This window comes from Gobius niger (assembly GCF_951799975.1).
Source record: "Gobius niger genome assembly, chromosome: 4".
NCBI classification, from domain to species: Eukaryota; Metazoa; Chordata; class Actinopteri; order Gobiiformes; family Gobiidae; genus Gobius; species Gobius niger.
Genome location: NC_136855.1, coordinates 26,137,535 through 26,152,448, shown reverse-complemented (window position 1 = coordinate 26,152,448; position 14,914 = coordinate 26,137,535). Strand labels below are relative to the sequence as shown.

At 39.9% G+C, this 14,914-nt stretch overlaps 1 protein-coding gene across 1 annotated transcript in view; it reads left to right on the top strand.

Annotated features, from left to right (window-relative positions):
- Nucleotides 1-373: 373 nt before the first annotated feature.
- Nucleotides 374-14,914, top strand: part of cd276 (CD276 molecule) — a 77,731-nt gene continuing 63,190 nt past the window's right edge. The window contains exons 1-2 of the mRNA XM_079554631.1: nucleotides 374-620; nucleotides 2,398-2,485. Coding sequence (XP_079410757.1) covers nucleotides 618-620; nucleotides 2,398-2,485 — 91 coding nt within the window. The 5' untranslated portion in view covers nucleotides 374-617. The remainder of the gene's footprint in view (nucleotides 621-2,397; nucleotides 2,486-14,914) is intronic.

Sequence of the window (14,914 nt, the reverse complement as noted above, 5' to 3'; positions counted from 1 at the left end):
AACGATAAATTTGTATCGGAAAAATATTGTCTGAATTGTTAATCCAGACGTATAACTCTAGAACGCAATTTATATCAAAGAGTTAAGCCTAGTAGTCTAATTCCGCTTCTTTCTCTCAGTTTAACTCTCTCTTCAGATTATTATTGTTGATTTTATTAAAAATGTAATTCATAGCCAGCTGACTTGCAGGATAGCTCTCTATACCCATAACATAGGCTATGTTAATGTCAAGCCAATATACAGGAATCATGTTTGCATCCTATAATAATATCATAATATGCCAGTAGAGGCAATAGTAGTCCACATAGAATGACTCCAAAGAGTTAACTCGAGGTCGGGTGCGGGGAATTGCCCCTCTCTATGACATCACCGCTGGACAAAGCAGCAAGGAGTGGTTTTGAGAAAAGATCCCGTCCCAAATCAATGGAACATATCCACAGACAGTGGAAAAGCTATCTCACTGTCTAATTTGCCGACAAAGCAAGCGGTTTCTTCCATAGATCGCGTGTCCAGTCACACATGCTTTGGTCTTGGAATGACTTTTGGATAAGAGCGTGGCGCGCTGCTTTGGACGGTGTCGCCGTGGCTGGATGCTTGGCTATTTCTAACTTTAGCGGATGGTAAGATGGAAGATATTGTTTATCAGATTTAAGCATAGCGGTGCTGTGGATCACTTTAAACTAACATATGCAGCTTTTTTCTTTGCTACGAAAAGCAACAGTTGTGACGACCGAGTAACCCAACTTCACTTCCCTCAAAAGTATCTGTTTTTTCCTAATGCATTTTAAAGATGGGTTGAGTTAGAGGCATGGATCTACGCCCTCGCCTGGCATGAGTGAACATCTGCTCATCATAACGGGCGCATAATTGCTTTGTCAGTGACTGTTATAAAGTCACATGAAAAGTTTTTAATAATTGCATATAGGCTATTTATTACAATTTAATTAGTTTGTCTGGATTTTTTGAGGCCTATTTATGTAATTAATTTACGTTTTACATGTTGCCTTATTGCCATCAAATTGGCATGGATACAGCAAAATGATAAAATCAAAAGTCAACTGACAGGCTAAATGATACATCATTTATTAAGATGCATATTGTGATCTTTTCTTCAAAACCATAAAATGGAAAGAATAAACATGGGTGGAGATAAATTGTTTTATACACCTCCATGTGGGCTCTAGTGCTTGAGTCATTAAACCATTGATGTTTTCCTGCTGTGCCACAAGCACAGAGTTGGTGTGTTGGCACTTTCCACTTTACCGATCTAAGTTACTTAATCTCTTATACCTGCTTGCCATTTCTATACAATGTCCTAAATACTGTTTTTACCATGTTGTTGCATGCGAGTTTGTCTCTAAAATAATGAAATTTGACAAAACACAAAGCAGTTGACGACTTCCTGTCTGCACCCATAATTATGTCCTTTTAGGATTTGTTTTTGGAAAATCCCAACACATTCATTTCACATAATTTAGAATAATGTAAAATGTGATTATTATATTGGGTTGATGTAGATACACTTACAAGTCTTGTTAGAGTCAGCTCTTTAGGCTACTGCATAATTAGAAGCCTGCTGTGTAATCCATGTACCTTGTTTGTGAGATGGAAAAAAGGCTGAACGTGTGGTTCAAAGTACTTTAACAAAGAATCCGGCTTCAGAAACATAAAACATTGTTTGACTGAGTGATATCACCAAAATAGTGCAAACTAGACAGAATCATGGCTAAAATATGTCTGACTGAGCATTTACCTAAAGGAGAATAAAACAATTAAGGCTAATGACATGCTAATAATAATATACTTGATATGTGGTTTAAGCAGAACCTGAATTTCATGTTTTAGTATGATCAAAGCTTTTGCCTCTTAACTTCACCTCCCCCTTTTGCCGGACCTGCCGAAGCATAACCTTAATTTGAAACATGTTTTATAGTGTGTGCTTTTATTCTTTTTTTCCCTTGTCCTGTAAAACCTTAGAGAATGACTTGGTCTTTTCCTGTCAGTTTTGGAAGTTCCCTGCTGTCACCTTCCCACTCTCACAGAACCAGACAAAACCACAGCTCGGCAGAAAGAAGAAAAAAAAAGTTCTTCTTTGTCTTCTTGGAAGTGAACTTGCTTCCTTTTTCACTCTTTATCATAATCACATCCATATCTAATAATGAATAATGCTGTTTTTTCCACTGCCCTCTTTTTTTTTTCTTAGCTGTATAAATTGTTTTCTTTCTTTTTTCAACTGGACTCCTAGTTTTGATTCAATGTTGTGTCTATCAAAATGTTTCAGCTGGACTTCTAGTTTTGGTTGACTGACGTTTCAATAGATACAACATTGAATCAAAACTTGAAGTCCAGTTGAAATAATGAATTTTTCTAAAGCACTTTTTTTTCTTTCTTTTACAGTCGTGTGTGAAGTTTAGTTGTCTGAATCCATCGCAGAAGACCATGCTGTTCCTCTTGCTGCCCGCCATGATGGTCCTGCACACTCTGGGTTGGTATCTCCGTGACCTGTTTTCTACCTTTAGATCTAGTGTCCACTTTAAATAACCACTTTACAAGAACATGCCAAGTTGGGTCTATTTGCTTATGTCTTGAGTGGTCTCACTAGTAAAAAAAAAAAAAAGCAGCACAGTGAGTCAATGGTTGGTTGTCTTTCCTCACAGAAAGAAGTTCCTGCTTTTGATCCCCAAATCATGTGTGTCTTTTGTGTGGAGTTTGCATGTTCTGCCTGTGTCTGCTGGGCGCTCCTGACCATGAACCTAGTAGATCTGGGAAAGGGTCCCTAAATGCTGCACTGAAGTCGCCCACTGCTCCTGACAGGTTACTCCAGCAGCATTTTGGGATGGATCAAATGCAGAGAACACATTTTCCTACGGGGGCTATAAAGCATTCCTTACTTAAAATGTATTCACAAAATATTTTACCAGTATAGTGGCTCCAAGTGTTCATAAACAGTGGTTAGGGCATGCATATATGGATTCAAAGGTCAGTTTGAATGCCAAAGTGGTGGTCCGAGGAACCGTGGCACATATTGTATACAATGTACAATACAGTTGCAACAGTCAGTCTACCCCATGGCAGCTGTATCTACAATATTTGCTTCCCCAGAATGTGGGAAGTTAGTGGATAATGGACCAAGGATCAGTGTAATGCTTTGAGAAGCTTGTCAAGCATGTAAATTGCAATACAAATTCAAGCCATTATTGTTGAAAATACCAACTCGACATCACATGGCAAATCCTACTCAAACAAAAGCCTCAGCTTGAAGATAAAACAATGTAGTTTCTGACTAAAACTCAAAAACGGTAAATCAAAACAACTGTACTTACTTTTAAAAAGATCTGACAGTTTCGCTGCCCATCCAGACAGCATCCCTAGAGCAGTTGTCCGTGGCAACCACACCCACCAGATATAGATGTGGTGGGTGTGGATGGTGAATACCAGCTTCAAGAGTGAGTTTTTACATTGTCATAGCTGTATCATGGGGTTTGTTTTATTTTTATACATTTTCTTATCACTCAGCTTGTAAAACAGAATAGCTTTGACCTTTTGCAGACAGGTGAGGAGTAAGCTTGGGGCGAGGGTGTAGAAATCTGCTGGAAGTGCACATTTTCTGCTGTGAGTCAGAGTCTGTGCTATTTGGAAGTCAGTGAGCGGCTTGTCGCAACTGAGTGACTGTTACTCATGCACTCCGTGGTTTCACTTCTCTGAATGTTCAAATATCGTCATTGCAAAAACAACCAAATAGCCCAAGCTCTCCCAAAGGTATTAGACACACTTCTTCACTACAGATAAAATAAATGTTTTTGTGTGCATTGCGTGTACCCTCCATATACTTTTCCAAACCTACAATGTTCCGAAAGAAGTTTTGTTCTCCAACATAGTAATTTTAAAAGCGCGCTTCTCCTTTGTGCTGTCTGATTGAGCTAAGACTGTCTCCTGTCGGGCCATCAGTGGCACATTTCAATCCAGCTGAGTGTGTGCAGTGGTTCATAAGAGACTAAGCTGCAATGGGCCTGAGGCCTTCTCATTACTGACTCTGTGTCTGAAGGAACCAAGAGAAGGAGTGGCGTGCTCTGATGGAGCTTTTTAGCTCACACTAATGTAGTATTAGACCACCACCTCACACATTGTGTACCCACTGCTATCCCAAGAGCTAAGAGACTGGCTGTAAGATGGTTTATACCGGTGCATAAGACAACTACTTGCCATGATGTTGTTGTAGTGATAATTAAAAAGTTGGGGCTATTTTTGTGTTAAAATATTGCTTTCATTTTAGTATTTTATATTTGCTATTGAAAAAAAGGAGGTTGTCTAGATACGTTTAAATCTGTTTCTCACTTTTTGGTACAATTTGTTGTTTTATAATAGTTTGACGGAGAAAGTTTGGAACACAGTCTGACATTAATTTTAGAATCCAGTAAACCACAAAGAACAGAGCCGTGTCACCTGGTGGCGCAGCTAACAGGATGCTGTCGAGCTAATTGCTTGTAGTTGTCAGACTCTGCGCTCCGCTAGCAGCATCATGTGCAGTCCATGCCAAACAATGAGAATCCATCCAAATGCTGGAATGGAAAGTTGACCTGAATTCACTGGCTCACTGATTGGAGCTGTAAGGTAATTTAAATGTATTAACATAATTGGATAGATTGCATCTCATCCAGCAGCAGCAGACAGCAGCTTCACATTATGGCCGGGCCCTAGAGCGTGAAAATGGCCTGCATCTCTGGTGTACTCTTTAAAGGTCTGCTAACTATGAATGCCCTCATCCTGTCCTCCCTCTTGTCTCCACAGCAATTGATTCTGCAAAGAGGGGACACTTTAGCTTGTGCTTGAAATTCAATTTAGGGTTATTACCCCGTATCTGTGATGTTCTTGCTAATTTGATTGTGTCCAGTGAAGTATCCCTTTTAAAAACAACGGAGGACAAGCTCAACTAAGATTGGTTTCAACGCAATGCATACCTAATGACACGGCTCTATTGGGTGGGCCGTTTCTCACCAATTCATTGAAACAGAGTACGTTCTAACCTAACAAGCAGCTCTCATGATTATTTCATCAAGTTCCTAAAATGCAGCCGGGTGGGATTCTTAAAAAATTGATAAAGCTAATATGCAGAGAATGCAGTGCCAGAGCCTCCGAGCCATATGCGAGTGCTGTGCGTCGAGTGGGTTGTGATAAATGGCTAGAATGGATGCTGAGGATGCACATAAAGGAAAGCCGTGCCGTTGCCTGCCTTTGGGGTAAAGCTCCATGCAGTGACGTGATACCGGGCGACTCTGGCAGTTTAATGAGACGGGCCCAGGGTTTTACCTAACCCTTTGTAAATAACGCACATCTGAGTCAGCTAAAAGTTATAGAGTACGTGAGTATGTTGATTTAATCGAAAATCACTTCCAAACTGGTTCTTTCCGCTGTTACTTAATGCTCAAGGATAAGGTGGTTTGTATTGGAATGTGTGGGCTACAAAGTTTGAGTTAAGTCTTGTCAGCAATAACAATAACATCAATACGGAAAAGCAACACAAGAAAGAAGTTCAATATTTTGGGGAGAGTAGTAATTTGCGGAATCAGCAATTTATGTTTTGGTAAAATCTAGCTTTAAAGGGATATTTCAGGATTTTTGACATAGGGCGTAATTTCCTAGTTATCCAAACAAAGCGTTGTTGATTTCTGGAGATTATATTTTTTGTTAGTTCATGCAGTCCTTATATTTGAAGAGTTTAGAGGTGCTAGGCTCATGCTAGGCTAGCGCATGTCTATGGCAACTAGTAGCCTGCATTAAAAACAGTCTGACCCAGGCACAGTGCACCTGTGCAAATCCCTTACAACACCAGACTACCAATGTAAATGTCTTTGTTGACTGAATAATTTTGGAAATATAACCATTTTGCATTTCAAAGAACTTCTATTTGAGCAGCATCAGCTGCTGGTTGTAAGCTATGCACCGGTGGAGTGGAATTCGCAAAGGAGCTTTCTACAAATAAGATATGACAACGTTTGGAGTTGCCTGGCCTGCCAGACACTCCTCCTTTCTGTTCAAAAGAAGAACCATCTGGACAGCTCCTCGCAGCCTATCTTTTCACGATTTTACTCACATCGGTCCAATCATGCACCGAGAGGCGGGACTTCATTCCCCCAAGAGGCAGAAGCCGTCACCACACTCTACCAAAACAATAGAGATGGCATGCGCGGCGAATGATACAATGTTTTCTTCTGCTCTTTCGTCTGTTTTCAATCATTTAAAAAAAAAGTGCTTCCTAAAACCGGAGCAAGAAACAGCGTTCGAAGCGTTCCTCGTAAATAAGGACATTTTTGGAAAGGCTTGCTGCTGCGACGTATCAAGTGTTGCTCTGATTGGTTGATGCCGTCTGTCAATCACGGCCACAGGAAAATTGTTGAGATCATGCTTACTCCCAGACTATATGTCTTTGAAATATCTATGAAAAAGCATGTAGTGTGGCAGGCCAGGCAACTCGATGATTTTGAAGAGGTTTTTAATGCAGGCTACTAGTTACCATAGACATGCGCTAGCCTAGCACTAGCCTATATATCTCCAGAAATCAACACACCAACCAACACCCTGGATGACTAGGAAATGAGGCCCCATGTCAAAAATCCTGAAATATCCCTTTAAGTAATCCGGTATTGAGAGCTGAGCATAAATTCCAGAGTATCTAGCAAAAAAAGTAAGTCTCTAGCCCATTCCTGTGCGGAGTTATGATTTTTTAAAGAATAACCAGAATGTTCATTCTAGCCACTAGGGGGCATTAAATAAAAAAAAAAAGGAAAGAGTTCCACACGTGTCCAGCAGAGGGCACTGACATAAGGGCTCAGGATATGAACAACACATGATATAGCCACATGGTAAATCGACAGTCTGCCCCAGGGCGGCTGTGGCTTCAATAACAGCTTACCACCACCAAGTGTGGAGTGAATGAATAATGACTACTATGTAGAAGCTTGTGACAGAGGCTTGTAAAGTGCAATACAAGTGTAAGCCGTTGTTATTAATGAAGCTACAGTCAAGTTGGGGCTTTGACCAAATCACAGCTTATTATTATTCGTTTATAATAATATTTATATTTTTCATTTATATATATTAAAAAAAAATCTCTATTATATGCGGCCCGCGACCCACCGTGGGAGCTGAATTTCGGCCCGCGACCCAAAATGAGTTTGACACCCCTGGCTTAAGTCTTTTGGAGCTAGTCCATAGACAAACAGAGGACAGGATAATGGAGGCAGTTGAGGTTATAAGCAGGAATGAGGCCTTGAGAAAGACCAAAAACAGGAGATCTTTGAATGTAATGAAAGGGGACAAGAAGTGAGAATGTTGTGCGGGATGACGATGGAGAGGAAGATTAGATGGTTAAGGATATGCTGCCAACCCTGTACATTTAGCGAGGAAGATTCCCTTGCCTAATAACTATAGCTTTACCTTTTCTTATTTCCCTTTTCTGCGAAGCGTTCGTCACCTTCCTCTATTATCTGACTGCCATAGCCCATTAGGATGTTACTGACGGGATCTGAGATGACACAGTAGTGTATAAAAAAAAGCAGGGCGAATGAAGAAGCCGAGATTAGACGTGGTTTGAGGAAAAAAAAGGCCAGAAAATAGCACAATGGAGCCCTGCTTTGATTTATGACATTGCTGAAAATAAGTAAGGCTGAGTCCTTGTCTCTCCTATCCCTCATCACCTGTGTCTCTCCTTGAGCTAAAGCACTAACGCTCCGCTGATGGCGAAGGGAAATGTTTTCCAAGCTTTGTTGTTGTAGGCGTCCCAGATTAAGACAAACCGTTAACTGTTTTTGTCTCTATATTCCAAGGTCACCACGACATCCTCTATTTATCATCCAAGACATCATGTATCTGGGTAGAGTAACTATCTTTTACAAAATCCGCTTTTACGCAATGTTGGCAATACAGTAGAGATGAGAATTAATCACATTCAAAAGTTATCACAAAGGCTGCTTTAGATGCTGCAATACCCTTTACAACATTCTATCCAAAACAACATAGCGTCAGTGGAGCCATGTTAAACCTATGAACCTGTATGTTAAACCTTCATCTGAAATTCATGTGATAATTATTTGTTTGCAGGTTATGTTTCTCTTAAATGTTTGCTCCTGGAAATTGTAAACTGAATAAAGCATGTTATGTAAAATCGAATTCTTGAAGTAGCACAACTAGATAGTTTTCCAAATGGATTAACTATAAAGAGGCAGACGTATTTCTTATTAGCTTAACAAAAAAGAAAGAAAAAAAGCCATTGATGTTCTGAGACTTACGTGTAGTTTGTTTCATGACCATATGGGGGCAGTGTTGTAAAAGCATTCGCGTTAACCTTTCTGCTTTCCCAGCCCAGACTCTGTCATTGCTCTGTGTTGGTTTTGCACCTGTTTACTCGGTTGTGTCAATATTGCCCCTGCCGTTTGTCCTCCAGTGTTGCTTGATTTGCTTGATTTTCTTATGAACTAGGATTGTCTTTCTGTTCCCCCTTTTTCTTTCATGTCTCTGTCATTAGATTGCAGCAGCACCTTAGATCTTTCTGTGTGATCTTGGAAGGCTTGTCGTGTTTAAAGACACCACATGTTGATAGATGTATTGATCCTGTACCTGTCCAGTTCCAATTATGACGTTTACGTGGGACTGTGGGCTGGTTCAATGTTATCGAAGCGTGGCACCTTTCAGTGAAGTTGTAACTTGGAGATTGTATTGAATGGTGTGCAAATGGTGCGCCCAAACCAGGTTAGGAAAAAATGCTTAAAAGAATTACAATAGTGACATATTCAAAGGTATCTTTTTCTCAAAGGTACAATGTCCAGGCTTTGAGTAATTACTTGATTTAGGGACTTTTCCCATCAAGTCACAAAACCTAAATATTGTGCTGCTGTAGTAAGGTTTCAGATTTTCTTCGGCACCAAGTGCATCAGAAATGAGATGAACTGGTTATTATACTGGCAATAAAGTAATTATTACATAAGTCCCTCCTAAGACTTATTTGTTCTACTACTGTGTGAGAATCACTTGGGCTTTTAACCTCTCCTGAACCCCCAATTTGATATTAAATGATAGTGCCATGCTACTTGCTGCTGATGTTTTTCAGTTGTTTGTCGTTGCCTCTTGCTTTTTTATTGTTTATTGTATGTGTGGTTGAAATGTGTGTGGGTGAGCTAACTGGACACTTGGATTTTCTCTGGATCAATCTATAGATCAATCTAAACTAATTTAATCTATCTTTAATTTAAAAAAAAAATCTGAATGCTTGAGACAGTGCTACTGAAAGTTAGTTCCAGGACAAATCAATGATAAAAAAAAAAGAAGCTTTGCAGATGCTGTATTAATGGAATCAGTGAATATTATTATTCTGTATTATGGTTCTGTATCATACTTAAGGTATTGAATGGTAATCAACTCAGGCATTAGGCGCCAAGTAGCACAAACACTTTTACCGTAGCCCCTTGTTTGTGCTTGACTGTAGGAGACGTTTGTCCATCGCTCCTTGTGGATATTTGTATGTGACAGTCCAAGGGCTAGGCGCCTGTGTATAACATGTTTGTGTGCTGATGGAGGCCCCTCTGCTCTGCAGCCTCTCTGTAACAGCGTCTCTATTGTAGTGTCAGGGATCTTCGTGTCCAATCCCTCAGACAGTGTGCGGCTATGGAGCTGTCAGGAGACATGCAGGTGTGGAATATCAATGTGCCTGCTGGCCTTTGGGTGTCTCTGTCTGCATCAAATTGTCTGGTGTTTGTGTATCTGATGGAAAGAATGCTTTTTGTCTGAAGTCAATGGATGATACCCAAGCAATTATTTACTGAAGAATAGAGGATTTTTAAACTTGACATAAAAAGTACTACCTACTTTAATGACCGCCTTTAGCTTTCTGGCCATAGTTTGGACACCTCCCAGACTACAGCCATTGTGACTGGTTTTGTGAGAGAAAGTCTATGCCATTTGGATCTAAACCCTGTTCTGTATTTTGTGAACCTTCAGTTGTCTATGAAACTTTACTTGCAGTATAAAACATAATTGTGTCCTTTACAGCCGGCATTGGCAACAGAGAGTTGAGTTTCTCATCGTATCTCTTTAATTGAATTCACTGAAGTCCAGTTTAACCAAATAAAAACTAACAGCCTAAAAATGGAATTTTCCAGCTCATTTTCAGCTCAATTCTCCATCTGTGTGCTCAATATGTTCACATTTTAATGTGTCAAAAAGTCCTCTGTAGTAATGGTCTTTTTTGGGTTTGGCTTAATTTTCTGTCCTTGGACATATCAAACTTGTTTGTCAGGTTGCCTTGGGGAAATATTTAAAATAATTATTTAATGTAATGATGTAATTTGAGCATAGGTATAGACATAGAAAGTTAGGTTCAAATTTGACTATCACACATCAAATGATCACTTCTCTTGAAAACATTAAATCAGAAGCTCGTGAAGAAAATGATCAAGCAACTGATTGTGAGGGGAAGACAGAAACTGTCTTGGTCTTGAAGGCTGAGATTTGGTTTTCACTTGGAAGATCACTTGCGGCCTTGTCTGTAGCCACTGCCCGATGCCTTACTGCTAAGTTAGGCTCATTGCCAAAGCTCGCAAAGGCAGTAATGAGTTTATTTCATGTGGGCTGTGAAATAGGCTGTCTCTGTCTCACAGGCACTCAAACAGAGCTGAGGCCCATAAAGACAAAGTGCACTGTGTAAATCCCCACGGCCTGGAGTCTCCCTAGCTGCGCTCTTTGGTCCTCAGCATCTCTTCATCAGCGGACAGGGGAGAGACTGGACCCCGGATCAAAAATTCAAACCTGGCGACAATCCATCTTGGGTTCCTGGCAGGCACAGGCATCAACCATACCTTGCAGGGAAAGTATGACACTTTTGCTCAAGAAAATATTTGCTCATTGGCCCTTGACACTGGTGGTGGTGAAAAGTATTTAGTATTATTCAGTATTTAGAGGCGGCATTTGTGCTGCCGCCAACATAAGTTGACGAGTGCATTTATATATGAATGTTTTGTGAGGAAACTGCAGAGGGCTGTCATTGGCTAACAGACAGCTGACAGGATGCAGGAGTGAGTGTGTTATTTAGTCATTTTCTATACCTTCATTGTTCCATTCATCTATACAGCTTAATACCATTTTTAACTCACCACTTTTCACCATTTCCCCCCTTTTTTCTTTGCTGAGAGTAGAGCAGGACAGAGATCAAACACGCAGTTTGCTGTAAACAGCAGTAGATCAAAAATAACCCAGTGTGTTGCAATTTGGCTTCACCCTTGATGAACCTCCTTTTATGTGACGTCAGCTGTGTGCCCTCCTTAGCTGTGTTTGTGTGGGCCCATGCCGTGAACCACTCCTCTTTGTTGTGTCTCCAAGTGCAGGTCAGCACCTCTACACAAGGTGCCCGTGTGGTGCCTTGTCCTCAGACGGCCTTCCATTGAGAGCTCGGTCAGCGCTTAAGGAGGCAGAGGAAAAGTGCAAATGCTTAATGCGTTTCATGTGGTCCCTGGAAGCTTGTTTTCCCAACTTGTTTATGCCTCTTTTTTTTCTTTTCCTCTCAAAGTCAGCATGTGGATATCACACTCTGTATTGATCAATAAACCGCACCGGTAAAATTGTTTGTTGTACGTATACGCCTCTGTGTCTGCCTTGCGACTTGCTGGTTAAAAAAAGGTTGGACTCTGGTGTCCCGTTACTTGGATGGGCAGTAGGGATGCACAATATATTGCCAAATGATCAGTATTGCAATTCTTGGTGACGCAATAGCCACGATATACAGGTGCTCGTCATATAATTAGAATATCGTGAAAAAGTAAACTATATGACAGGCTCATTACATGCAAAACTGAGATATGCAGCCTTTATTTGGTATAATTTTGATTATTATGGCTCACAGCTTGTAAAAACCCCAAATTAAAAACCTTTCTACCATTGTAGGAAAATGCATATGAGCCTAATATCGTTCCTTGTTTTGCCACAGTTTGATGAAAAGCTTATGATTTGTGTTTCAATTCAATGGAATGCACTGTGTTGAAATGTTTTAGTAAAATATTAATAACAAAAGCTACAAAGGGGAAGTAATTGCATTAAACTGCCAAGTATGCCAATTAAGATACTTTTTTGACTAGTTTGATTTTGCGTACTTTTTTTAATGCATTAACTCTCACATGAATACTGCAAAAGAACAATAGTGGCGAGTTATCTGTCCTTTCTGGCACTTGTTTGGTCCTGTTGAGGGATTAGTGTGGGGCTCCTCCATAGTAGCTTCTTTGGCTTGTTTCCAGATTTTATCTATAAGTGTGAGAAAGCTCCTTGCTGCCTCTCTCTTTCCCCCCTAACCCCTTTCCCGTATAACTCAGTGCTGTGAGTCATCCTGGGCTGCTGTGCTTGGGAGATATTTAATTGTTCTTTCACTCTTCTTACTGTGTATACTATGTTTTCACTGGGTCTGTAGCTACCCAAGTTCAGGGCTAACCTTGAGTACAATGCCCCACACATTAGTGTAAAGGTCGGGGCAAACGCACAGTCACACCATGTCGATTCCCCACTGTCCTTTTTGAATGAAAAACAGTGCATCAAGATTCTTCACATTTCAGTCAAAAACACGTTGCTAAAAATGTGTGAATTACAAAAGCGTTGTAATTATTGTTCTATGCGGAAATCAAAATATACTGTCATTATTGGTTATTAGTATAGCACAGCCCTCAAAGCCATAGCTTTAGAGCTCTACAAACTTCATGTGATTCTTATGTTAGTTCTTAGCGTAGCTCATATTTTAGTGTTCTAAATGTTAATGTTCCTAGACATGTTTAATATGAACATTGGGAATCTAATTGCAATGGCAAATATTTACTGGGAGATTTGGTCCGCAAATCTGGTTTAACTAGATTTGTAAACACTATGGGCATAGACTATATTGATACTTTATATAAAATAAATCAAACAAACAATTGTATTGTATGCATGGTATTACGGAGATCTGGACCTAAACACCTTTTTGTTGTCGTTATCTAAAATGATCTAAAAATTAAATTTATATACAGAATTGGTATAACTAATGGACGACCAGCTGAAGGGTAAAACCAAAATACTTCACAACAGTTATCCTTAGTATTTTGCCTCTAACCAGCCTCTGGGTTCTTATAACCTTCATTGCATAAAAAACCCATAAAGCTTTATTATCCCAACTTTTCTTGTTGTGCTTTATCTTAATTCTTTGACTTAGTCTTTTAATTGTATTTATTCAATTGCAGTTGCCCCAAGCAATCACGTAACACGTTCAGGGCCATTTCCTGTCAGCCACCTGGACATATTTCTTTTCTTTTTTTTTTTACAATAAATTTCTGAACTACATCAGTAGATGGCACTGTTCCTACAGATGCTTTTGCTGCTGGGGGAGTACAAAAGTGAAGAGGGAACCTTGTTAGCTAGCTCAGTGTGATCGAAAATAGGCCTGCCTTGACTTAGCAATGGCCATCCATATAGCATGTGAACCCTTCAAGATGAAAGACTTGTTTGTTGTTAATAGGGGGGCAATTATTGCACCCCACAGCATTCGAATCTCCTTCATAGCAAAGTCATTCTGCTTTGACAGGGCCTAAGTGATGTGAACGAGGAAGGCTACGCCGGCTCAAATGCCACTATGATTATAACAATTAGAGGAGGTTGAGTATAAAGTGCTGCGTATGGCTGTAGGGTCAGACCGTCTTTTTTTTTTTCTCCCCCTGTGATGCAGATGAGTGTCTCCGTGTGGGATAAGAGCAGACAGGGATCAATGGAGAATGCTGACTCCCGAGAATAGTCTGCTGTATACTCTGGACTGGGCCCGAGATGGCTACTAATCCACAATGATTATGTAGTGCACTCTTTGCTCTCAGCCCTGTCTAGACGAACAATACACTCTTGTGCATCGACGTTCCCTTCTCAAAAAAGCTGCGTAACAGGGCTGCACCATTCATTGAGATGGACTCAGAATTGTGTTCTAATTAGTCACAATAAGCAAATCGCAAAGACTGGCAATGTTTAGGAAGTGTTACATCTTTTCAAACAACAGAACTTCCTGTTTCCATGGAGTCTTATGTATAAAACATGCTAACCCTGTTCATTAGAGCTCCCAGGACATGTTCTAGTTCATGTATCAATTGTTCATGTATCAGAATCAGAATACGTTTATTACCATTGTCAGTGAAAGGTTTCACAAAGCAGTATTTACTTCGGTACAATGGTGCAACCTGAAGCATAAACTCACAATAACAATGATAAATAGCTGTACATACAGAAAACATGTTTGTATGGCACAACAGAATGAGTTGGGGGATTTACAAATAAACAATAAGCAGCAGATAAAGGTGACTAGCAGTTCATGTTTCAATCGTTTGTCAAGTGCTGCGGGATGTCTTTTTAAATCTTCACTGCAAACTGAATCTAATTGATTGAAAAACGTGTAAAATAAATAAATCCAATTGTATATTTTTCCAAAATTGTGCAGGGCTTTTGCTAAAAATGTGAATACAACCACAATGGGATCTGCAGAATGTTCATTTTGCTTCAGTTGTGTGATGATGGTTTCATCATCATATTCCAAATAAGAATTTAATTGGCAGTAAAATTGTTTTGTTTATATTTTACTCAGTGACATACTTGTTTTTTGTTGTTGTAAGTGTTTGGAGGAAAAAAATACTTGTTTTACCATTTTAGATAGTGGCATCTCCCTTTCATGGCGTGAAAAAAACATGAATCTAGTTTTCAGTTATTCCCGCCTGCTTGAGTTTTGCAGATTTACAAACGATTTAACCAAAGCCGTACAGATGTTGTGCTTTCGTGTACTGAGCTTTAGCCAGGAGGCAAGGCCTATAGGAATACAAAACAAAAGTCTTTCCCCCTCCTCGCCTTTTCTGCTTTGCTTTTTCTTTGCTTCACAAAC